Source organism: Staurois parvus, unplaced genomic scaffold (genome assembly GCF_062004578.1).
Source record: "Staurois parvus isolate SC_StPar_1 unplaced genomic scaffold, SC_StPar_1.0 ptg000353l, whole genome shotgun sequence".
In the NCBI taxonomy this organism is placed as follows: domain Eukaryota; kingdom Metazoa; phylum Chordata; class Amphibia; order Anura; family Ranidae; genus Staurois; species Staurois parvus.
In genome coordinates, this window is record NW_028318149.1 from 1,215,515 (window position 1) to 1,242,099 (window position 26,585).

The 26,585-nt window shown below is 46.9% G+C and overlaps 1 protein-coding gene and 1 long non-coding RNA gene across 2 annotated transcripts in view; one reads left to right on the top strand and one right to left on the bottom strand.

Moving 5' to 3' along the window:
* Positions 1-24,286, bottom strand: part of LOC149456631 (uncharacterized) — a 187,249-nt gene extending 162,963 nt beyond the window's left edge. The window contains exon 1 of the long non-coding RNA XR_016313839.1: positions 22,952-24,286. This is a non-coding gene — a long non-coding RNA (uncharacterized LOC149456631). The remainder of the gene's footprint in view (positions 1-22,951) is intronic.
* The window catches only part of VPS16 (VPS16 core subunit of CORVET and HOPS complexes), a 205,314-nt gene that overhangs the window by 73,915 nt on the left and 104,814 nt on the right, over positions 1-26,585 (top strand). Inside the window, exon 11 of the mRNA XM_089684706.1 lies at positions 16,811-16,887. Within this exon, the coding sequence (XP_089540832.1) occupies positions 16,811-16,887 (77 nt within the window). The remainder of the gene's footprint in view (positions 1-16,810; positions 16,888-26,585) is intronic.

The window sequence follows — 26,585 nt, forward strand, 5'->3', positions numbered from 1 at the left end:
TACCGCCTCCTCATGCTGCTGCCAGGTCCAGAGTCTGTCATGGGTCCCTGTACGGCCTCCCATTGCTGCTGTCTCCATCGCCACACTCTGCCATGTGCCACTTTCAGGTCTCCTCACACACTGCTGGTGTGTTGAATTTTTTGACATAGGGTGCTGGCAGATTACGGGCCTCCCATAGCTGCTGCCAGGCCCCTAATCTGCCATAGGCCCTTATATACCACCTCCTCATGCTGCTGCCAGGTCCAGGCGAACGTAGTCACACAGGGGAGGAACTTCTCAGTGTAATGAACAGAGAAATCGACAGATGGCTGTCTCCGCGCAAACTGAAAATCGGAACCATGTTGACCGACAACGGAAAGAACATGGTGTCTGCTCTGCGTCAAGTAAGGTTGTGCCATGCGCCATGCATGGCTCACGTGTTCAATCTGGTTGTCAAGCGGTTCCTAAAATCCACCATCCCACTGCAAGACATCCTTAAAATGTCACGTAAACTTTGCATGCATTTCAGCCATTCCTACACCGCAAAACACACCCTCCTTGAGCTGCAGCGGCAGAACGGAATTGCACAGCATCGCCTGATCTGCGACGTTGCAACAAGGTGGAATTCAACCCTACACATGTTAGACCGCCTTTACGAACAGCGAAAGGCCATCACCGATTTCCTGATGTTACAAGCGGATAAAGGTACTTCCTGTGTAACTTAGATGTCAGCCATTGGCAGCTCATGCGTGACACCTGCGCTTGCTCAGGCCCTTTGAGGAGGCCACGCTAGTCGTGAGTCGGCAGGACTATGGGATGAACGACGTCATTCCTCTGTTGCACGTCCTGGAACAAATGCTGTTAACAATGGCTGGTCAGGGTGCGGTAGACGTGGCGCACAGATCTCAACGCCACATGACCCCTGTGGGGGCAGGACAGGAAGAAGAGGAGGAGGTAGAGGAGGACATTTGTGCTCAGGAATTATTGAGTGAAATGGGTGGTTTTTCCACTCAGCGGACAGGAGTGGAGGAGCAGGAGCATCTGGTGGAGGAGGAGACAGAGGACCCAGACGCACCGTGGCAGTATGCTGTGGAGATGGAGGCAGGGAGTTTCTCGCATTCCTTGGCACAAATGGGCCATAGCATGCTCGGTTGCTTGCGAAGCGACAGCCGAATAATAACCATCAGACAGAGGGATGACTTTTGGCTGTCCACCTTGTTGGACCCTCGCTACCGTTCAAAAATGGTGGCCTTTTTCACACCTGCTGAGAGGGAGGCCAAAATAACGTACTATAAAAACCACCTATGTAGTCAGCTGGTCTCTGCCTGTCTGCGCCAACGTCCATCCTCAGACACTGTGGGCCCTGTGCGCTCGCGTTCCGCTGCCATGGCAGCAGGGGAGGGGTGGGGTGGTAGGAGCAGTGGCAGCTCCACCAGCAGCGGCTGCCTCAGTCTGCAGTCGATGATGAGTAGCTTTCTTCACCAGCGCAGTGAGGAAACTACTAACCAGCCGCAGCAGCAGCAGCAGCAGCATCAGGTGGACCTGGAGCAGGACCTCAAACAACAGGCTTAGGCCTACTTGGACAGCACCCTGCCAACCGAGGTAGACAATCCCCTTGACTACTGGGCAACGAAACTTGACCTTTGGCCCCAACTAGCTGAATTTGCCCTTGAAAGGCTGTCATGCCCGGCCAGTAGCGTGGCATCGGAGCGTGTGTTTAGTGCGGCAGGAGGTATTGCAACTCCGCGGAGGACACGACTGTCCACCCAAAGTGTGGAGAGACTCACGTTTGTGAAAATGAATCAGGCGTGGATTAGTCTGGATTTCAAACCACCAGTTCCTGACACAACTGACTAAATCCGCCATGAATCATGCCTCAAACATGTGCCACTTTCAGGTTTCCTCACACACTGCTGGTGTGTTCCATTTTTTGTCATAGGGTGCTGGCAGATTACGGGCCTCCTATAGCTGCTGCCAGGCCCCTAATTTGCCATGGGCCCCTGTACCGCCTCCTCATGCTGCTGCCAGGTCCAGAGTCTGTCATGGGTCCCTGTACGGCCTCCCATTGCTGCTGTCTCCATCGCCACACTCTGCCATGTGCCACTTTCAGGTCTCCTCACACACTGCTGGTGTGTTGAATTTTTTGACATAGGGTGCTGGCAGATTATGGGCCTCCTATAGCTGCTGCCAGGCCCCTAATTTGCCATGGGCCCCTGTACCGCCTCCTCATGCTGCTGCCAGGTCCAGAGTCTGTCATGGGTCCCTGTACGGCCTCCCATTGCTGCTGTCTCCATCGCCACACTCTGCCATGTGCCACTTTCAGGTCTCCTCACACACTGCTGGTGTGTTGAATTTTTTGACATAGGGTGCTGGCAGATTACGGGCCTCCTATAGCTGCTGCCAGGCCCCTAATCTGCCATAGGCCCCTATATACCGCCTCCTCATGCTGCTGCCAGGTCCAGAGTCTCTCATGGGTCCCTGTACGGCCTCCCATTGCTGCTGTCTCCATCGCCACACTCTGCCATGTGCCACTTTCAGGTCTCCTCACACTGCTGGTGTGTTGAATTTTTTGACATAGGGTGCTGGCAGATTACGGGCCTCCTATAGCTGCTGCCAGGCCCCTAATCTGCCATAGGCCCCTATATACCGCCTCCTCATGCTGCTGCCAGGTCCAGAGTCTGTCATGGGTCCCTGTACGGCCTCCCATTGCTGCTGTCTCCATCGCCACACTCTGCCATGTGCCACTTTCAGGTCTCCTCACACTGCTGGTGTGTTGAATTTTTTGACATAGGGTGCTGGCCGATTACGGGCCTCCTATAGCTGCTGCCAGGCCCCTAATCTGCCATAGGCCCCTATATACCGCCTCCTCATGCTGCTGCCAGGTCCAGAGTCTCTCATGGGTCCCTGTACGGCCTCCCATTGCTGCTGTCTCCATCGCCACACTCTGCCATGTGCCACTTTCAGGTCTCCTCACACACTGCTGGTGTGTTCAATTTTTTGACATAGGGTGCTGGCAGATTACGGGCCTCCTATAGCTGCTGCCAGGCCCCTAATCTGCCATGGGCCCCTGTACCGCCTCCTCATGCTGCTGCCAGGTCCACAGTGTCTCATGCCATGTGCCACTTTCAGGTCTCCTCACACTGCTGGTGTGTTGAATTGTTTGACATAGGGTGTTGGCAGATTACGGGCCTCCTATAGCTGCTGCCAGGCCCCTAATCTGGCATAGGCCCCTATTATACCGCCTCCTCATGCTGCTGCCAAGTCCAGAGTCTGTCATGGGTCCCTGTACAGCCTCCCATTGCTGCTGTCTCCATCGCCACACTCTGCCATGTGCCACTTTCAGGTCTCTTCACACTGCTGGTGTGTTGAATTTTTTGACATAGGGTGCTGGCAGATTACGTGCCTCCCATAGCTGCTGCCAGGCCCCTAATCTGCCATAGGCCCCTATATACTGCCTCCTCATGCTGCTGCCAGGTCCAGAGTCTGTCATGGGTCCCTGTACGGCCTCCCATTGCTGCTGTCTCCATCGTCACACTCTGCCATGTGCCACTTTCAGGTCTCCTCACACACTGCTGGTGTGTTGAATTTTTTGACATAGGGTGCTGGCAGATTACGGGCCTCCCATAGCTGCTGCCAGGCCCCTAATCTGCCATAGGCCCCTATATACCGCCTCCTCATGCTGCTGCCAGGTCCAGAGTCTGTCATGGGTCCCTGTACGGCCTCCCATTGCTGCTGTCTCCATCGCCACACTCTGCCATGTGCCACTTTCAGGTCTCCTCACACACTGCTGGTGTGTTCAGTTTTTTGACATAGGGTGCTGGCAGATTACGGGCCTCCCATAGCTGCTGCCAGGCCCCTAATCTGCCATAGGCCCCTATATACCGCCTCCTCATGCTGCTGCCAAGTCCAGAGTCTGTCATGGGTCCCTGTACGGCCTCCCATTGCTGCTGTCTCCATCGCCACACTCTGCCATGTGCCACTTTCAGGTCTCCTCACACTGCTGGTGGGTTCCATTTTGTCATAGGGTGCTGGCAGATTACGGGCCTCCTATAGCTGCTGCCAGGCCCCTAATCTGCCATAGGCCCCTATATACCGCCTCCTCATGCTGCTGCCAGGTCCAGAGTCTGTCATGGGTCCCTGTACGGCCTCCCATTGCTGCTGTCTCCATCGCCACACTCTGCCATGTGCCACTTTCAGGTCTCCTCACACACTCCTGGTGTGTTGAATTTTTTGACATAGGGTGCTGGCAGATTACGGGCCTCCCATAGCTGCTGCCAGGCCCCTAATCTGCCATAGGCCCCTATATACCGCCTCCTCATGCTGCTGCCAGGTCCAGAGTCTGTCATGGGTCCCTGTACGGCCTCCCATTGCTGCTGTCTCCATCACCACACTCTGCCATGTGCCACTTTCAGGTCTCCTCACACACTGCTGGTGTGTTGAATTTTTTGACATAGGGTGCTGGCAGATTACGGGCCTCCCATAGCTGCTGCCAGGCCCCTAATCTGCCATAGGCCCCTATATACCGCCTCCTCATGCTGCTGCCAGGTCCAGAGTCTGTCATGGGTCCCTGTACGGCCTCCCATTGCTGCTGTCTCCATCGCCACACTCTGCCATGTGCCACTTTCAGGTCTCCTCACACACTGCTGGTGTGTTCAGTTTTTTGACATAGGGTGCTGGCAGATTACGGGCCTCCCATAGCTGCTGCCAGGCCCCTAATCTGCCATAGGCCCCTATATACCGCCTCCTCATGCTGCTGCCAGGTCCAGAGTCTGTCATGGGTCCCTGTACGGCCTCCCATTGCTGCTGTCTCCATCGCCACACTCTGCCATGTGCCACTTTCAGGTCTCCTCACACACTGCTGGTGTGTTGAATTTTTTGACATAGGGTGCTGGCAGATTACGGGCCTCCCATAGCTGCTGCCAGGCCCCTAATCTGCCATAGGCCCTTATATACCACCTCCTCATGCTGCTGCCAGGTCCAGGCGAACGTAGTCACACAGGGGAGGAACTTCTCAGTGTAATGAACAGAGAAATCGACAGATGGCTGTCTCCGCGCAAACTGAAAATCGGAACCATGTTGACCGACAACGGAAAGAACATGGTGTCTGCTCTGCGTCAAGTAAGGTTGTGCCATGCGCCATGCATGGCTCACGTGTTCAATCTGGTTGTCAAGCGGTTCCTAAAATCCACCATCCCACTGCAAGACATCCTTAAAATGTCACGTAAACTTTGCATGCATTTCAGCCATTCCTACACCGCAAAACACACCCTCCTTGAGCTGCAGCGGCAGAACGGAATTGCACAGCATCGCCTGATCTGCGACGTTGCAACAAGGTGGAATTCAACCCTACACATGTTAGACCGCCTTTACGAACAGCGAAAGGCCATCACCGATTTCCTGATGTTACAAGCGGATAAAGGTACTTCCTGTGTAACTTAGATGTCAGCCATTGGCAGCTCATGCGTGACACCTGCGCTTGCTCAGGCCCTTTGAGGAGGCCACGCTAGTCGTGAGTCGGCAGGACTATGGGATGAACGACGTCATTCCTCTGTTGCACGTCCTGGAACAAATGCTGTTAACAATGGCTGGTCAGGGTGCGGTAGACGTGGCGCACAGATCTCAACGCCACATGACCCCTGTGGGGGCAGGACAGGAAGAAGAGGAGGAGGTAGAGGAGGACATTTGTGCTCAGGAATTATTGAGTGAAATGGGTGGTTTTTCCACTCAGCGGACAGGAGTGGAGGAGCAGGAGCATCTGGTGGAGGAGGAGACAGAGGACCCAGACGCACCGTGGCAGTATGCTGTGGAGATGGAGGCAGGGAGTTTCTCGCATTCCTTGGCACAAATGGGCCATAGCATGCTCGGTTGCTTGCGAAGCGACAGCCGAATAATAACCATCAGACAGAGGGATGACTTTTGGCTGTCCACCTTGTTGGACCCTCGCTACCGTTCAAAAATGGTGGCCTTTTTCACACCTGCTGAGAGGGAGGCCAAAATAACGTACTATAAAAACCACCTATGTAGTCAGCTGGTCTCTGCCTGTCTGCGCCAACGTCCATCCTCAGACACTGTGGGCCCTGTGCGCTCGCGTTCCGCTGCCATGGCAGCAGGGGAGGGGTGGGGTGGTAGGAGCAGTGGCAGCTCCACCAGCAGCGGCTGCCTCAGTCTGCAGTCGATGATGAGTAGCTTTCTTCACCAGCGCAGTGAGGAAACTACTAACCAGCCGCAGCAGCAGCAGCAGCAGCATCAGGTGGACCTGGAGCAGGACCTCAAACAACAGGCTTAGGCCTACTTGGACAGCACCCTGCCAACCGAGGTAGACAATCCCCTTGACTACTGGGCAACGAAACTTGACCTTTGGCCCCAACTAGCTGAATTTGCCCTTGAAAGGCTGTCATGCCCGGCCAGTAGCGTGGCATCGGAGCGTGTGTTTAGTGCGGCAGGAGGTATTGCAACTCCGCGGAGGACACGACTGTCCACCCAAAGTGTGGAGAGACTCACGTTTGTGAAAATGAATCAGGCGTGGATTAGTCTGGATTTCAAACCACCAGTTCCTGACACAACTGACTAAATCCGCCATGAATCATGCCTCAAACATGTGCCACTTTCAGGTTTCCTCACACACTGCTGGTGTGTTCCATTTTTTGTCATAGGGTGCTGGCAGATTACGGGCCTCCTATAGCTGCTGCCAGGCCCCTAATTTGCCATGGGCCCCTGTACCGCCTCCTCATGCTGCTGCCAGGTCCAGAGTCTGTCATGGGTCCCTGTACGGCCTCCCATTGCTGCTGTCTCCATCGCCACACTCTGCCATGTGCCACTTTCAGGTCTCCTCACACACTGCTGGTGTGTTCAATTTTTTGACATAGGGTGCTGGCAGATTATGGGCCTCCTATAGCTGCTGCCAGGCCCCTAATTTGCCATGGGCCCCTGTACCGCCTCCTCATGCTGCTGCCAGGTCCAGAGTCTGTCATGGGTCCCTGTACGGCCTCCCATTGCTGCTGTCTCCATCGCCACACTCTGCCATGTGCCACTTTCAGGTCTCCTCACACACTGCTGGTGTGTTGAATTTTTTGACATAGGGTGCTGGCAGATTACGGGCCTCCTATAGCTGCTGCCAGGCCCCTAATCTGCCATAGGCCCCTATATACCGCCTCCTCATGCTGCTGCCAGGTCCAGAGTCTCTCATGGGTCCCTGTACGGCCTCCCATTGCTGCTGTCTCCATCGCCACACTCTGCCATGTGCCACTTTCAGGTCTCCTCACACTGCTGGTGTGTTGAATTTTTTGACATAGGGTGCTGGCAGATTACGGGCCTCCTATAGCTGCTGCCAGGCCCCTAATCTGCCATAGGCCCCTATATACCGCCTCCTCATGCTGCTGCCAGGTCCAGAGTCTGTCATGGGTCCCTGTACGGCCTCCCATTGCTGCTGTCTCCATCGCCACACTCTGCCATGTGCCACTTTCAGGTCTCCTCACACTGCTGGTGTGTTGAATTTTTTGACATAGGGTGCTGGCCGATTACGGGCCTCCTATAGCTGCTGCCAGGCCCCTAATCTGCCATAGGCCCCTATATACCGCCTCCTCATGCTGCTGCCAGGTCCAGAGTCTCTCATGGGTCCCTGTACGGCCTCCCATTGCTGCTGTCTCCATCGCCACACTCTGCCATGTGCCACTTTCAGGTCTCCTCACACACTGCTGGTGTGTTCAATTTTTTGACATAGGGTGCTGGCAGATTACGGGCCTCCTATAGCTGCTGCCAGGCCCCTAATCTGCCATGGGCCCCTGTACCGCCTCCTCATGCTGCTGCCAGGTCCACAGTGTCTCATGCCATGTGCCACTTTCAGGTCTCCTCACACTGCTGGTGTGTTGAATTGTTTGACATAGGGTGTTGGCAGATTACGGGCCTCCTATAGCTGCTGCCAGGCCCCTAATCTGGCATAGGCCCCTATTATACCGCCTCCTCATGCTGCTGCCAAGTCCAGAGTCTGTCATGGGTCCCTGTACAGCCTCCCATTGCTGCTGTCTCCATCGCCACACTCTGCCATGTGCCACTTTCAGGTCTCTTCACACTGCTGGTGTGTTGAATTTTTTGACATAGGGTGCTGGCAGATTACGGGCCTCCTATAGCTGCTGCCAGGCCCCTAATCTGCCATAGGCCCCTATATACCGCCTCCTCATGCTGCTGCCAGGTCCAGAGTCTGTCATGGGTCCCTGTACGGCCTCCCATTGCTGCTGTCTCCATCGCCACACTCTGCCATGTGCCACTTTCAGGTCTCCTCACACACTGCTGGTGTGTTGAATTTTTTGACATAGGGTGCTGGCAGATTACGGGCCTCCTATAGCTGCTGCCAGGCCCCTAATCTGCCATGGGCCTCTATACCGCCTCCTCATGCTGCTGCCAAGTCCAGAGTCTCTCATGGGTCCCTGTACGGCCTCCCATTGCTGCTGTCTCCATCGCCACACTCTGCCATGTGCCACTTTCAGGTCTCCTCACACACTGCTGGTGTGTTGAATTTTTTGACATAGGGTGCTGGCAGATTACGGGCCTCCTATAGCTGCTGCCAGGCCCCTAATCTGCCATGGGCCCCTATACCGCCTCCTCATGCTGCTGCCAAGTCCAGAGTCTGTCATGGGTCCCTGTACGGCCTCCCATTGCTGCTGTCTCCATCGCCACACTCTGCCATGTGCCACTTTCAGGTCTCCTCACACACTGCTGGTGTGTTCAATTTTTTGACATAGGGTGCTGGCAGATTACGGGCCTCCTATAGCTGCTGCCAGGCCCCTAATCTGCCATGGGCCCCTGTACTGCCTCCTCATGCTGCTGCCAGGTCCACAGTGTCTCATGCCATGTGCCACTTTCAGGTCTCCTCACACTGCTGGTGTGTTGAATTTTTTGACATAGGGTGCTGGCAGATTACGGGCCTCCCATAGCTGCTGCCAGGCCCCTAATCTGCCATGGGCCCCTATACCGCCTCCTCATGCTGCTGCCAAGTCCAGAGTCTGTCATGGGTCCCTGTACGGCCTCCCATTGCTGCTGTCTCCATCGCCACACTCTGCCATGTGCCACTTTCAGGTCTCCTCACACTGCTGGTGTGTTGAATTTTTTGACATAGGGTGCTGGCAGATTACGGGCCTCCTATAGCTGCTGCCAGGCCCCTAATCTGCCATAGGCCCCTATATACCGCCTCCTCATGCTGCTGCCAGGTCCAGAGTCTGTCATGGGTCCCTGTACGGCCTCCCATTGCTGCTGTCTCCATCGCCACACTCTGCCATGTGCCACTTTCAGGTCTCCTCACACACTGCTGGTGTGTTGAATTTTTTGACATAGGGTGCTGGCAGATTACGTGCCTCCCATTGCAGCTGCCAGGCCCGTAATCTGCCATGGGCCCCCGTACCGACTCCTCATGTTGTGACGTTGCAACAAGGTGGAATTCAACCCTACATATGTTAGACCGCCTTTACGAACAGCAAAAGGCCATCACAGATTTCCTTATGTTAAAAGCGGATAAAGGTACTCCCTGTGTAACTTAGATGTCAGCCATTGGCAGCTCATGCGTGACACCTGCGCTTGCTCAGGCCCTTTGAGGAGGCCACGCTATTCGTGAGTCGGCAGGACTATGGGATGAACGACGTCATTCCTCTGTTGCACGTCCTGGAACAAATGCTGTTAACAATGGCTGGTCAGGGTGCGGTAGACGTGGCGCACAGATCTCAACGCCACATGACCCCTGTGGGGGCAGGACAGGAAGAAGAAGAGGAGGTAGAGGAGGACATTGGTGCTCCGGAATAATTGAGTGAAATGGGTGGTTTTTCCACTCAGCGGACAGGAGTGGAGGAGCAGGAGCATCTGGTAGAGGAGGAGGAAGAGGAGACAGAGGACCCAGACGCACCGTGGCAGTATGCTGTGGAGATGGAGGCAGGGAGTCCCTCACATTCCTTGGCACAAATGGCCCATAGCATGCTCGCTTGCTTGCGTAGCGACAGCCGAATAATAACCATCAGACAGAGGGATGACTTTTGGCTGTCCACCTTGTTGGACCCTCGCTACCGTTCAAAAATGGTGGCCTTTTTCACACCTGCTGAGAGGGAGGCCAAAATAACGTACTATAAAAACCACCTATGTAGTCAGCTGGTCTCTGCCTGTCTGCGCCAACGTCCATCCTCAGACACTGTGGGCCCTGTGCGCTCGCGTTCCGCTGCCATGGCAGCAGGGGAGGGGTGGGGTGGTAGGAGCAGTGGCAGCTCCACCAGCAGCAGCTGCCTCAGTCTGCAGTCGATGATGAGTAGCTTTCTTCACCAGCGCAGTGAGGAAACTACTAACCAGCCGCAGCAGCAGCAGCAGCATCAGGTGGACCTGGAGCAGGACCTCAAACAACAGGCTTAGGCCTACTTGGACAGCACCCTGCCAACCGAGGTAGACAATCCCCTTGACTACTGGGCAACGAAACTTGACCTTTGGCCCCAACTAGCTGAATTTGCCCTTGAAAGGCTGTCATGCCCGGCCAGTAGCGTGGCATCGGAGCGTGTGTTTAGTGCGGCAGGAGGTATTGCAACTCCGCGGAGGACACGACTGTCCACCCAAAGTGTGGAGAGACTCACGTTTGTGAAAATGAATCAGGCGTGGATTAGTCTGGATTTCAAACCACCAGTTCCTGACACAACTGACTAAATCCGCCATGAATCATGCCCCAAACATGTGCCACTTTCAGGTCTCCTCACACTGCTGGTGTGTTCCATTTTTTGTCATAGGGTGCTGGCAGATTACGGGCCTCCCATAGCTGCTGCCAGGCCCCTAATCTGCCATGGGCCCCTATACCGCCTCCTCATGCTGCTGCCAAGTCCAGAGTCTCTCATGGGTCCCTGTACGGCCTCCCATTGCTGCTGTCTCCATCGCCACACTCTGCCATGTGCCACTTTCAGGTCTCCTCACACTGCTGGTGGGTTCCATTTTTTGTCATAGGGTGCTGGCAGATTACGGGCCTCCCATAGCTGCTGCCAGGCCCCTAATCTGCCATGGGCCCCCGTACCGACTCCTCATGCTGCTGCCAGGCCCGTAATCTGTCATGGGCCCCTGTTGTCGCTTGTTGGCATATTCCGCTCGTTCAGATGCTCCTTCTCCTGCTACTCCTCTTCACGGATTCCGTCAGCAGTCTTTCTTGGAATCCGTTTCCAAGAGACAACAGTTTGCGAGCACGCACCCGACGGTGCAGAAGCTGAACGTCCTCCTGTCCAAGTTGCTGCTGCCAGGCTCGTAATCTGTCATGCGACCCTGTACCGCCTCCTCATGCTGCTGCCAGGTCCAGAGTGTGTCATGGGCCCCCGTACCGACTCCTCATGCTGCTGCCAGGCCCGTAATCTGTCATGGGCCTTTGTACCGCCTCCCCATGCTGCTGCCAGGTCCAGAGTGTGTCATGGGTCCCTGTACGGCCTCCCATTGCTGCTGCCAGGCCCGTAATCTGCCATGGGCCCCCGTACCGACTCCTCATGCTGCTGCCAGGCCCGTAATCTGTCATGGGCCCCTGTACCGCCTCCTCATGCTGCTGCCAGGCCCAGAGTGTGTCATGGGTCCCTGTACGGCCTCCCATTGCTGCTGTCTCTATCGCCACACTCTGCCATGTGCCACTTTCAGGTCTCCTCACACTGCTGGTGGTTTCCATTTTTGTCATAGGGTGCTGTATGGCCTCCCATTGCTGCTGCCTCCACTGCCACACTGTGGCTCCACACTCTGGTTTTGGCCCCGTGACTGCCCAAATGAGTGAAGTGTGCGGTGATTCTAAGATCGACGGCACTCATCTGCATGTCATACTGACTGACAGTATTATTTCTCTTCCCCAGCAGACTCCAAGGGCATTTAAATTAAAGGTACAGTGTTCTGCACTAATATTAAGTCTCTCTGAAGCCTAGAAACACCCTTTTTTAAGTTAAATTCACAGCGAATATATTCGACTCGAATCGAAATTTTTCCACGAATTCGCCGAATCAGTCGAATCGAATTTTTGAATACTTCGCTCATCTCTAGTTGTCATGCATGAAGATGATTTTATTACGGAAAGCATAGTTCTTCCTTCTGTACTAGGGAAGAAAGTGGTCAGTCATAAACTCCACATACTTTGCAGAGGTCATCTTTAAACCTTCGGGGACCCTAAAGGGGCCAAAAAGCTCTGTTCCCATGATTCCTGCCCAAAACATGACTCCACCACCGCCTTGCTGATGTCACAGCATTGTTGGAACAGGGTGGCCGTCCACCAACCATCCACTACTCCATCCATCTGGACCATCCAGGGTTACACGGCACTCATCAGTGAACAGGACTGTTTGAAAATTAGTTTTCATGTATTTTTCTGCCCAATGCAGCCGTTTCTGCTTGTGAGCATTGGTTAGTGGTGGCCGAATAGAAGGTATATGCACAGTTGCAAGACTCTGGAGGACTACACCTTGATGTCCGTGAGACTCCAGAGGCACCAGCAGCTTCAAATATCTTTTTGCTGCTAAGTAATGGTATTTTAGCAGCTACTCTCTTGATCCGATGCATGGATCTGGCAGAAATCTTCCTCAATGTGCCTTTATCTGCACGAACCTGTCTGTGCTCTGAATCAGCCACAAATCTCTTAATAGTGCGATGATCATGCTTACGTTTTTGTGAAATATCTAATGTTTTCATACCTCCTCCAAGGCATTGAACTATTTCACTCTTTTCGGCAGCAGAGATATCCTTTTTCTTCCCCATATTGCTTGAAAATGGTGCTCTGCTTAATAATGTGGAACACCCTCCTTTAGTAGTTTTTCCTTAAATTGGGCTCACCGGCCAATCTAATTATCACAGGTGTCCGAGATTGTTTTCAGTGATCAAAAGAGCCCTGAGACACAATGCCATCCATGAGTTAAACTGAAAAACAAAATATTTAATCTTTGTGACACTTAAATAGAATTTGCATAATAATTTGGAACAGGGTGTAGTTGGGAAGATACTGGAGAGTTTAATAAAAGACCACATAGCTGAGTTCTTCCTGGAAAAAAATATTTTAAGCAACAGACAGCATGGATTCATGAAAGACGGAAGTTATCAAACAAATCTGATTTCTTTTTATGAGGAGGTGAGCAAAACCTTGGACAGAGGGGTGGCGGTGGATGTGGTATACTTGGATTTTGCAAAAGCATTTGACACAGTTCCCCCCACACGGCTAATGTGTAAAATAAAGTCTACAGGCTTGGAAAAATCTGTATGTAAATGTATAGAAAATTGGCTAAAAGATCGTATTCAGAGAGTAGTGGTTAATGATTCATACTCTGAATGGTCTGGGGTCATCAGTGGTGTACCCCAAGGTTCAGTGTTGGGACCCTTACTTTTTAATATATTAACAAATGATATAGGGTCTGGGATTAAAAATACCATTTCAGTCTTTGCAGATGACACCAAGCTGTGCAGTGGAATAACGTCCTTACAGGATATCTCCAACTTACAAGCTGACCTCAAATGAGGTTTAATGTTGATAAATGTAAGGTTATGCACTTGGGGGCTAAGAATATGCATGCATCATACATACTAGGGGGGGTACAACTGGGGGAATCAGTGATGGAGAAGGTTCTGGGATTTCTGGTAGATCACAAGCTTAATAATGGCATGCAATGCCAAGCTGAGGTTTCTAAAGCGAGCAAAATCCTCTCTTGTATTAAAAGGTATAGACTCCAGTGAGAGATATCATCTTACCTGTACAAATCATTAGTTTACCTCATCTGGAATATGCAGTTCAATTTTGGGCACCAATTCACAAAAATAACATTGGGGAACTGGAGAAAGTATAGAGAAGGGCAACCAAACTGATAAGAGGCATGGAGGAGCTCAGCTATGAGGAAAGATTAGAGGAACTGAATTTATTCTCTCTTGAGAAGAGGAGATTAAGGGGGGATATGATCAACATGTAAAAATACATCAGTGGTTCATATAGTGAACTCGGTGTAGAGCTATTCACCCTGAGGTCATCACAGAGGACAAGGGGACACTCTTTATGTCTGGAGGAAAAGAAATTTAACCTCCCTGGAGGTATTCCCGAGTGTGGCTCGGGGTAAAGTTTCAGCACCACAATTGGTAACCCTGAACTACACTCGGGAATACCTTGCAGCGCTGCTCCGGGATCTCTTCTTCACTTACCTTGTCCTTCGCTCCCGCGATGTCCTCCAGCCGATGCCGGCATCTGTCTTCCAGGTTCCGTTCCCTGCGACGTCAGGACGTACGGGGACGGAACTGGCGGGAAATTTGAAAATTTTAAAAGTGACATTCACTAAATTCACTAAAATCACATTACTGTATCAAACCATTTCTCAGACATTTTATCCCTAGTGCTTTGTCCTGTGCCCTGCCTGCATTTTTACTGTTCTTTCTGCCTGGAAACTAAGAAAAGTCCATGGCGTCCAGAAAGCGTCCTTTTAGGTCAAAAGCGGTTTTAGATCAGCAAGAGAACATTGATAGTAAATAAGAACTACTTACAGAATTGAGTGATAATGATTCATGGGGAAATTTGTCATCAGACACTGAAAATGATTTTGCGACTTTGCTCAGTAATGTGCGAACTGGCGCTCTATTTCAAATTTCAGTGTTTTGGTTTGATTATATTATTGAATTAAATGTATTATTATTATATTATTATTTTTTATGATTATTTATTAATTTGTAGTTTATGATTTCATGTTTCAAATTTTAACATACCCGGAATGTTTACTAGACTCTTGTTCGGACAGATTTCAGTGAGTTATTCCTAAAAATCACAGGCCTACAATAAAAAAACTGCATATTTCCATGCAAAAAAATGTACCGCTTTGAGCACAGAAATATGGACATAATCAGACCGCTATGGAGGTTAATCTCCAAACACAGAAAGGTTTATTCACAGTAAGAGCTGTGAAAATGTGGAATAGACTCCCTCAAGAGTTGCTTCTGGCCACCTTTGTGGATTGCTTTAAAAAAGGTCTGGATTCTTTCTTCGATACACAGAATATAACTGGATACTAACATTTATAGGTAAAGTTGATCCAGTGAATATCCAATTGATCAGGACGGATTTTTTTTTCCCCTGCAGGAGCAAATTGGATCATGCTATGCTGGGTTTTTTGCCTTCCTCTGGATCAACTGTGGGTGTAGGATTATAACTTTTTTTTTTCTTTTTTTATATTGTTGAACTGGGTGGACTTTTGTCTTTTTTCAGCCAGACTAATGTAACTAATTATGGTATTTGTTTTTGGTTTCATATTCTTTCTTGATTATTGCAGGCCTGCTTTGGCATAATTTTGCTTTATGCACCACTTATCTGTAGTATTTTGTATTTTTTGTGTAAAAACACCTTTAATAAAAATTACTCGGTTAAAAAAAAAACAGGGTCCCTAACATTCAGCTATGCTTTGAGGGAGTTTTATAAGTTGTCAAGAGGGACTAATCCAAAATGCGATCCAAAATCTTATGCAGACCAACTTTTCTTGACCATATATCTTCAGAGATCTCCTTTTTCTGAGAGATTGTTCACATCAGCTGATTCCTATGAACATCAGTCTTAAAATGTTTTAGTGTCTTTTATCAATCAAAGTAGCTCTAAATCACACCTCCAAACTCATTTCATTAACTGAAAACCAGGTGTGCAAACTACTGACTACAATTTAGCTTTCTTTAATGTAATTAGTCTATGGAATTACATTTACAGTAAACATGCTGTGAATGTTTAATGGGTGTGTTCAATAAAGACATTAAAAATAAGAATTGCTTGTGTGTTATCAGCTTAAGCACATTGAAGTTGATTTATTTAAAGTAGAACTTCAGGCAAAAACGTATTTACTTGTCCTTGTTGCTGATTTCCTACCTTCACTGAATATGTAATCCATCTTCTGGTTCACTCAGTACAGTAGTTGCTCTGAAATAGCCTATTCATTTTCTTATCGAACCGTTAATTTTCTTTGGTTTCCTGTTTGTAAGATCAGTGGTTGTTATGCCTCCTATTCCTCCAGCTACTGGTCCTGGCACATTCTTTCTCCATGAAGCAGTGATGTAATTCAGCCCCAAATGCAGTGGTGGGTGGACCAAGACTCTCAGACACATTCAACTTGTACCGGCCTAGTATACCTGCCCACATTCACTACAATTTCCTGCGATGGTTGGGCACTGTAGTTTCCTTTTATTGCAGAGAGTGAGGAGAGGATATGATGTAATCTCTGCTGTTACACCTCCTCTTTAGCAGAGAAGATGCTGTTTTCATTTGAATTACAGAGATGAGGCCATGAAAATTCAATTAAATGTTTCTCCTAAATGGAAAAGATTTTCAAAATTGTATTAACTGTTTACTGTTTTGGCTAGGGGGGTGTACTAATGGGTAATTCTTTTTCCTATCCCAGAGTTCTTCTCTAAACTGGAGTGTGCAAAATCTGGTGCAGCTGTGCATGGCAGCCAATCAGCTTCTGACTTCAGCGTGTTCAGTTAAGCTTTGACAATTAAGCCTGGAATCTGATTGGTTTCTATGCACAGCTGCACGAGATTTTGCACTCTCCAGTTTTAGTAAATCAACCCCACTGTGTTTGTCTATTATTGTGATGAGGATCAGATCACATCTTATGGCAAATTACTGCAGAAAATCAATTAACTTTTCTTGTCGCTGTAACTAAAGTATGAAATAATTTTGTAGATATAGTTTAATGCACGCATATGTACAGGGCGTATGTTTTTCACGGGTTAAGTACGGCCAAGTGGATTTCATTTTAGGAAGGTAAGCATAAAGGACAATTTTTTAATGCATGTTTTTCCAGAAGGATGATAGCATGTGTTTATCGCATTGTGTTTTTTTTTCTCTCTCTAGAGGCGACAGAAGAGATTTTCAAGATAGCTTCGATGGCCCCAGGTGCACTCTTAATGGAGGCACAAAAGGAATATGAGGTACATGCTCCTGTCTTGTAAACATTTGTACTTTTAAATGGTTTTTCCTGCTGTCCTTCACATCACTACAGAATACAGTAGTAGAGGTCAGCAGGAGGAAATGGTAATGCTGTAGCTGTGGGGGATCCTGGAGATCAACGCTCCCAGAACATTTTGAACAACAATGTGGCAGTATGAACTGTGGAAAAACAAATTATTCCCTCTATTATTTTCAGGTCCCGTTGTTTGGAAAGCTTTTATTTCATGACAGGGTCACGTTAACTGGAATGTAACCTGTTGCCTGCCCAACAAAGGACAAACTTCAGACCCTTCCTTAAACGCTTGCTGTCCAGCATACATTTATAAACTGTATGTCCTGGGCGGCAAGTGGTTATACCAGGATGCAGCCATGATTCTGATGTTGTGCTGTTTTTCACAGACAGTGACTGGCTTTCATGTAAAGATGATCCGAAGGGCTTTACAGCTTCCTGATCACTTTAACAGGGCTCGGTAAGGCCCCCCTCCCACAGCTGCCTGTGATCATTCCCAGTCTTTCCTGTTCCACTGGGGAGCCTGGGACCAGTGTGAGTGGTTGGGTTGATATCCATTCCCTGATGCCCTCTCTGGCGAATGAAGCCAGAAGCGATGAGGATTTTGTCACTTCCGGTTTCAGTGCTGTGTTTCCCTGGCCATTACAGCTAGAAAAACAGCTGATCAGACAGATCTATCTTTCATCAGCTGCCTTGGAGGGCAGAGGAGGGATTAGGGGTTTAATAGACCTCTGTTCTCTCCATAAAGAGTACCTGTCACTGCCCAAAGCTATCACAAAAAGTGTTGTTCACCCCTTGTGATAGCAATAAAGTTGAATGGAAAAAAGTGTGTAAAAAAAAAAAAAACATGTCCCCCTGTGCTCACATGCAGATGCACACATGGCTCTGGCACCTAAACAGTGATTGCACCATACGTGAGGCATTACCACAAACATCAGAGCCAGAGCAATCATTTTAGCACCACAGCTCACATTTAACTAGGTACTGTAGTTTGTTGCCATTTCACTGGCATGTGCAATTTAAGTCTTGACATGTTTGATATCTTTTTACTCTAAACAAAATCATCTTTTATATTTTACCAAAAGTGAGTATTCTATTGTGTTTGTGTGCACTAAAATTAATTTAGGTGTATTTTTTCCTGACAATTTGTGTTTCATATACAGCTATGCAAAAATCGTTTGACCTAAACAATTGCAACAACTACCATTTTATTCTCTAGGACCTTTGATTTCATAAAATATATCATGTTTGAGAGCTCTTAAGTTATTTTTTAGCAAAAATAATGTTCATTGTAACATACAGGCAGTCCCCCAGTTACTAACATCTGACTTGCATACGCCTCTACTTAAGAATGGAGGCTGTGTGACGTCATTTTGATCCAAAAAAATGCAGGGCGGCCATCTTGCTGCTCATCGCATGCTGCCACCTACTGTTCAGTGAGCCTGTCAGCAATCCCACATCACTGCATGGCCAGTTAAGCCTTCTCTATGCTATCCAAAATGTAAAAATATTTTTTGTCTTGAGTTACACTTATAAAATGTACCTGTTCCAACTTACATACAAATTCAATTCAAGGACAAACCTACAGAACCTATGAATCTTGTTCGTAATCTGGGGACAGTGAAGAATGTCAAAATTGCCCTGGACGGCAAGTGGTTAACCACTTACCTAGTATGTACTGGATGTCACTGGAGTTCAAGTGGTTGTAAAGGGATGGTGCCTGCAGCTGCAGGCATCATCCCGGTACTGTTTTTTTCTAGAGTCGACGATTGGCTTTCTTGTGGTAGCAATCAGAGCGACTAACTAGATACTCAATTGTTATTACAAGAGTGGGAGGAAACGTCTCCCACTGCTTTCCGCGGCTTTAACGTGACATCGTCGCAGAGCTAAACAAGGACCGGATCAGCTTTGTTCGGCTTCGTTAAATATTAACCCAGAAGCAATGACCTGACATCACTTTCAGTTTACTCAAAAATACACAAATCCATTTTTAAAAAATAAAAGCATTCAATTAGAATCTTGGTGTGAGCAATCACTTTTGCGTTTAAGAGCAGAGGAGGCATTTGAGTTCCTATTGACCCCAGATCTCTCCATAAAGAGTACCTGTCACAGGCCTATTGCTGTCCCAAGGGATGTGTGCATTCTTTGCAATATCAATAAAAGTGATAAAATGTATTTTTTTTAAAGCGACAGTGTAAAAAAAAACTATAGTGCCCCCCCATGCTTGTGCGCAGAGGCGAACGTACCCATTGGTCGCAAGCACGGAAAAAGTGATCGTCCAACACATGTGACCTATCACCATGAATCATGGGCAGTAATTCAAGCAGCAGACTTCCTCTGTAAATCTAAAGTGGATACCTGTAAAGGCTATTAAAACATCGCCTATGCATAGTAAAATTTACATGATTTGTCGCCATTGCCTGGGCTTGCGTAATTTTAAAACATGACATGCTTGGTACCTATTTACCTGCCATAACATCATCCTTTTATATTTTACAAAAAAGTGGGTTATGTATTGTGTCTTTTTGCATTAAAATTCAAAAAAATTAATTTGAAAAACCAATGAGCAAATACCATGTGACATTAAAAAGAGCAACACCCACCAATTTATTCTCTAAAGCCTCTGCTTTAAAAAAATATATAATGTTTGAGGGTTCTAAGAAATTTTTGAGCAAAAATAACAGATGTTTACAAAAAATGTCAGAAAAGGCCTGGTCTTTAACCGACTCCCATCCACCGTCTATAGGCAATGGATGGATGCAAAGCAGTTGAAGCTGTGCCAATGTGGGCTAATGTACCTGTATGTCAGCCCGCATTGGCAGCTTCCAGAACCCGCACCTGGGAGTCTGGTGATCTGAATGTGGCTCGGACACAGTGTATCACATTACCATTGTGTCCGGGTGATCACATGGTGTTCTACCATGTGATTGCTGTATCCAGTCACAACAATCACATAGTAAACAAAGAGGCTGAAAGAAAAGATCGGTTCTCTCTGCTCTCCCTCTGAGAGCAGAGAGAAGCGATCCTGCAGCCTGTGAGTGTACAGCAGCCTGTCAGGCTGATTGTACACTCGCATAATGCAATGACAGCCAGCCCTAGTGTCCCTGATCACTGCCCATTGTTAGAATAATAAATAACACAGCCAGCCCCTGTCACCTGTCCCATTGCTCATTAAAACACTGCCATACCAGCATCCTGATCACCACCATACCAGCATCCTGATCACCACCATACCCCATACTAGCATCCTGATCACCGTCATACCACATACCAGCATCCTGATAACCGCCATACCCCTTACCAGCGCTCTGATCACCCCATAGGCCATACCAGAATCCTGATCAGCGCCATGCCCCATATCAGCATTCTGATCACCCCATATTCCATACCAGTGTCCTGATCACTGCCATACCCCATACCAGACCCCCATAGCGCTCTGATCACCCCATAGGCCATACCAGAATCCTGATCAGCGCCATGCCCCATATCAGCATTCTGATCACCCCATATTCCATACCAGTGTCCTGATCACTGCCATACCCCATACCAGCATCCTCATTACTCCATATGCCATACCAGCGTGCTGATCACTGCCATACCTCATGTCAACGTCCTGATCACTGCCATATGTCATACCGGCATTTTAGGGTCTCAACTGATCAATTTTCAGATTTATTTTGCATAGTTTGTAGACTCTATAACTTTCACACAGACTAAATAATATACATTGGTGTTATTTTTACCCCCAAAATGTAGCAAAACATTTTGGCTTAAATTTATGACTAAAAATTATTTATTTGCAAAATTTTATAACTAAAACTAAGTACAAAATTATATTTTTTCAAAATTTTCCTTTTTTTTTCATTTTTATATAGGAAAAGATAAAATAACAGTGATGATCAAATACTAAAAAGAAAGTTTTATCTGTCACAAAATTATAAAAATTTCATATGGGTACAGTGTTGCATGACTGAGTAATTGTCACTCAAAGTGTAGCCTATCTCGTTTCTTGAGGCCCAAAAACACCAGGACAGTACAAATAACCCCCCAAATGACCGCTTTTTGGAAAGTAGACACTCTGAGGTATTTAGGCAGGCATGGCGAGTTTTGTGAAGTTGTAATTTTTTTGTCAGAATTTTGTGGAAAATTAAGAAATTTGAAAAGTTTTTTCACTGTTTTATTTACATACATACTGTCACCAATGCAGTACAGCATCATCATATAATTGGTGTGGCAGTGATCAGAAACACTGGTGACAGTATGTAGTGTAAAAAAAAAAAAAAAAAATTAATCCTTTATGTTTTTGTTACCTAAAAAAAATTATGCTTTTTTTTTTTTTTAACCATTAGGCCCCTGGAAGATTTACCCCCCCCCCTTCCTGACCAGGCGATGTTTCGCTATTCAGCACTGCACTATTTCAACTAATAATTGCATGGTCATGCATCGCTGTACCCAAACACAATTTATATCTTTTTTTCACACAAATTTCTTTTGGTGGTATTTGATCACCACTGGTTTTTTTTTTTTTCGTGATATGAATGAAAAAACGCTGAAAATTTGGAAAAAAAGATATTTTCTACTTATTTTGTTACAACAGATATCCAATAAACTCAGTCATAAATTTAGGCCAAAATGTATTCTGCTACATGTCTTTGGTAAAAAAGAAAACATGTATATTAATTGGTTTGTGTGAAAGTTAGAACATCTACAGACTATGGCAAATATTGTATACTGGAATTTATGCAGCTTTTACTTTCTGACAGCCTATCACATTTCTTGAGGTGTTAAAATGCCATGACATTACAAAGACCCCCCAAGTGACCCCTTTTTGGAAAGTGGACACCACAAGGAATTTGTTGAGAGGCATGTTGAGTCCATGGAACCTTAGATTGTATGCCCCTTGAGGGTTAGGGACTGATGTGAATGTACAATATATATGTAAAGTGCTGCTTAAATGGACGGCGCTATATAAGTACCTGAAATAATAATAATAATAATGGAAGATTTTATTTTTTTGACACAAATTTCTAAACAATTAAAAAATTATTTTTTTTTACACAAAGTTGTGACCTAAATGATATATTGCTCACGTATGCCATGGCTATATGTGGAATAACACCCCAAAACACATTCTGCTACTTCTCCTGAGTATGGGGATAGCATGTGAGAGACTTTTTGGCAGCCTATCCACATACAGACCCCTAAAATCCAATGACCACATTCAGGCTTTCAAAGGGCATATTTCCTCATATAAATTCCTCACTACCTGTCACAATTTTGGAGGCTCTAAAATGCCAGGATAGTACAAACACCTCCCAAATTATCCATTTTTGGAAAGTAGTTAACCAAAGGAATTTGATAAGAGGCATGGTGAGTATTTTGCAGATATCATTTTTGTCCTATGATTTTGAAAAAGAAAAAAAGAACAAATACATTTTTGCTTTTTCTTCATTTTCCAAAAACTTGTGGCAACAAGTGAAATCTGCAAAATACTCACCATGCCCCTTAGCAAATACCTAGGAGTGTCTACTTTCCAAAGAGGGATCATTTGGGGGTGGGAGGTGTTTCTACTATCCTAGCATTTCAGGGCCAGTATTAGAAGCTTATGCCACACATCACCCACTCTTCTAACCACTTGAAGAACAAGCCTTTTCTGACGCTTTTTGTTTATATGAAAAATATTTTTTTTTTTTGCTAGAAAATTACCTTGAACCCCCAAAACATAGTTATATAGTAAGTTCGGATGAAAAAAGACAAAAGTCCATCTAGTTCAACCAAAAAAAAAAAGTTCTATTCCTATACCTAAAGTTGATCCAGAGGAATTAAAAAAAAAACCCCAGCAAAGCATGATCCAATTTGCTCCTGCAGGGAAAAAATCTCTTCCTAATCCCCTGAGAGGCAATCAGATATTCCCTGGATCAACTTTACCTATAAATGTTAGTATCCAGTTATATTCTGTGTATCTAAGAAAGACTCCAGGCCTTTTTTAGAGCAATCCACTGAGCTGGCCAGAACCAATTCTTGAGGAAGTCTACAGTTGTGGCCAAAATTATTCAACCCCCACTGAAATTGAGTGTTTTGGCCAGTTTGACATTGCTTTTGATCATTCAGTCATCTTGCTTACATTTACATTAAAGAGGCACTTGTAGGTCAGACAAATATAACATAACAGTTATAATGAAATAACCACAAATGTCTTTTCTGTGCTCACAGCATTATCAGTTTTATTCAACCCCCAAGTGACATTCAATCTTAGTACTTAGTACAGCATCCTTTTACAGTTATAACAGCTTTTAAACGTGAAGCATAGCTTGACACAAGTGTCTTGCAGCGATCTACGGGTATCTTCGCCCATTCTTCATGGGCAAAGGCCTCCAGTTCAGTCACATTCTTAGGCTTGCGCACTGCAACTGCTTTCTTTAAGTCCCACCAGAGGTTCTCAATCGGATTTAAGTCTGGTGACTGCGATGGCCACTCCAAAATGTTCCAGCCTTTCCTCTGCAACCATGCTCTAGTGCAGCGTTTTTCAACCACTGTGCCGCGGCACACTAGTGTGCCGTGAGATATTGTCTGGTGTGCCGTGGGAAAAATTCCAATTTCATCTGTAACATGTGGCTTCGGCTCACAAATAGACCAATCATTAGAATCTAATGATTCAGTGGTCGGCAAGCCGCGGCTCGCGAGCCACATGCGGCTCTTTACCCAGTCTAATGCGGCTCTTCTGTGTGCCGGGCGCCTGCTCCCCTCCCTCCTCTCGGTCGGCCGCTCCCCTGCCTCCTCTCGGTTGGCAGCCCCAAAAGTCCGCGCGGACCTTTTAATCCGGCTTGCGGATGTGGCTGTCAGGATGTGTGTAGGCGGGGCAGCGTGCCGAACGTGAGGGGAGGGGAGCTAGGCTCCTCTCACAGTCCGCCCTGAAGACCCGAACGGCGCGGGAAGACAGCGAGAGGAACGCAAAAGGTAAGTGAATTGACACGGGGGACTTGGCTTACTAGAAGGGGGGGGGGGAATAGTACTGTGGGGGATGAAATACTATATGAGGGATGAATTACTTTATGAGGGATGAAATACTATATGGGGGGATGAAATACTATATGGGGGATGAATTACTATATCAGGGATGAATTACTATATGAGGGATGAAATACTATATGGGGGGATGAAATACTATATGGGGGGATGAAATACTATATGGGGGGATGAATTACTATATGAGGGATGAAATACTATATGGGGGGATGAAATACTATATGAGGGATGAAATACTATATGGGGGATGAATTACTATATGAGGGATGAATTACTGTATGAGGGATGAAATACTATATGGGGGGATGAAATACTATATGAGGGATGAAATACTATATGAGGGGATGAAATACTATATGGGGGGATGAAATACTATATGGGGGATGAAATACTATATGAGGGATGAAATACTATATGAGGGATGAAATACTATATGAGGGATGAATTACTATATGAGGGATGAATTACTATATGAGGGATGAAATACTATATGGGGGGATGAAATACTATATGGGGGGATGAAATACTATATGGGGGGATGAAATACTATATGAGGGATGAATTACTATGGGGGATGAATTACTATATGGAGGATGAATTACTATATGGGGGATTAATTACTATGCTTACTATGGGGGAATATTACTATACTTACTATGGATGACACATACACATCATTCATCTACTCTTGGTCCGGCCCCCGGGTCCAATTATAAAATACTTTATTATTTCATAATAAAGTAATTATAAAATAATTTCTTTGTGTTTGATTCCTATTCAAGAGAATTACTTTATATATAGTCAATATAGGCACAGAGGTAAATTTTTTTAACATTTTCTAATGGTGGTGTGCCTCGTGATTTTTTTCATGAAAAAAGTGTGCCTTTGCACAAAAAAGGTTGAAAAACACTGCTCTAGTGGACTTGGAGGTATGCTTGGGATCATTGTCCTGTTGAAAGGTCCAACGTCTCCCAAGCCTCAGGTGTGTGACGGACTGCATCACGTTTCCATCCAATATCTCCTGGTACTGAAGAGAATTCATGGTACCTTGCACACGCTGAAGCTTCCCTGTACCTGCAGAAGCAAAACAGCCCCAAAGCATGATTGACCCTCCACCATGCTTCACAGTAGGCAAGGTGTTCTTTTCATCATAGGCCTTGTTCTTCCTCCTCCAAACATAGCGTTGATCCATGGGCCCAAACAGTTCTAATTTTGTTTCATCAGTCCACAGAACACTATCCCACAACTTTTGTGGTTTGTCCACATGGCTTTTGGCATACTGCAGTCGACTCTTCTTATTCTTTGGAGACAGCAAGGGGGTACGCCTGGGAGTTCTGGCACGGAGGCCTTCATTACGCAGTGTGCGTCTTATTGTCTGGGCTGAAACTTCTGTACCCACATCTGACAAATCTTTTCTCAGTTCCTCAGCAGTCACACGGGGACTTCTCTCCACTCTACGCTTCAGGTAGCGCACAGCAGTCGAAGTCAGCATCTTCTTTCTGCCACGACCAGGTAGCGTTTCAACAGTGCCCTTTGCCTTGAATTTGCGAATGATGCTTCCTAAGGTGTCTCTTGGTATGTTTAACATCTTTGCAATCTTCTTATAGCCATTGCCCTTCCTGTGAAGAGAAATCACCTCTTCTCTTGTCTTCCTGGACCATTCTCTTGCCTTCACCATGTTTGTAACCACACCAGTAAATGTCTAGAAGGAGCTGAGTATCACAGTCATTTTAAAGCTGCCTAATTGGTGCTTATTATGCTTGATTGCTGCTCGGTGACATCCACAGGTGTTTTCAATACCTGATGGAAAGCACCTGTATGAACCTCTGTTCTTCAGAGTGGTAGTCTTTAAGGGGTTGAATAATTGTGGCAATGAAGAAACCACATAAGAACCATTTACTACTGTATTACATAAACAATTGATGTCATTTTAGTTGCATTTGGGTAGTTACAACGTCCTTGTAGGATTTGATTCTGAATACAATTCCAAATGTACACTATAGTCCCTAAACCCCTTTACAGCATTGGGGGTTGAATAATTTTGGCCACAACTGTATTCCACATTTTCACAGCTCTCACTGTGAAGAAACCTTTCCGTGTTTGGAGATTAAATTTCTTTTCCTCCAGACGTAAAGAGTGCCCCCTTGTCCTCTGTGATGACCTCAGGGTGAATAACTGTACACCAAGTTCACTCTATATTATAGGTACTTATATAGCGCCGTCAGTTTACACAGCGCTTTACATATATATTGTACATTCACATCAGTCCCTAACCCTCAAGGGGCATACAATCTAAAGTCCCTATCTTACATTCATGCACATACTAGGGACAATTTAGACAGGATCCAATTAACCTACCAGCATGTCTTTGGAGTGTGAGAGGAAACTGGAGTACCCGGAGGAAACCCACACAGGCACAGGGAGAACATGAACCACTGATGTATTTATACATGTTGATCATATCCCCCCTTAATCTCCTCTTCTCAAGAGAGAATAAATTCAGTTCTTTTAGGGCCAGTGCACATTACATGCGTTTCAGTTGTATTCAAAATGCACAGAAAGTAGGTTATATGGTTGTCAATGTCAATTTTCACATCAGTGCTTGCAGTTACAGTGCGGTCCGATTGCAGAAAAAAGTAGAAC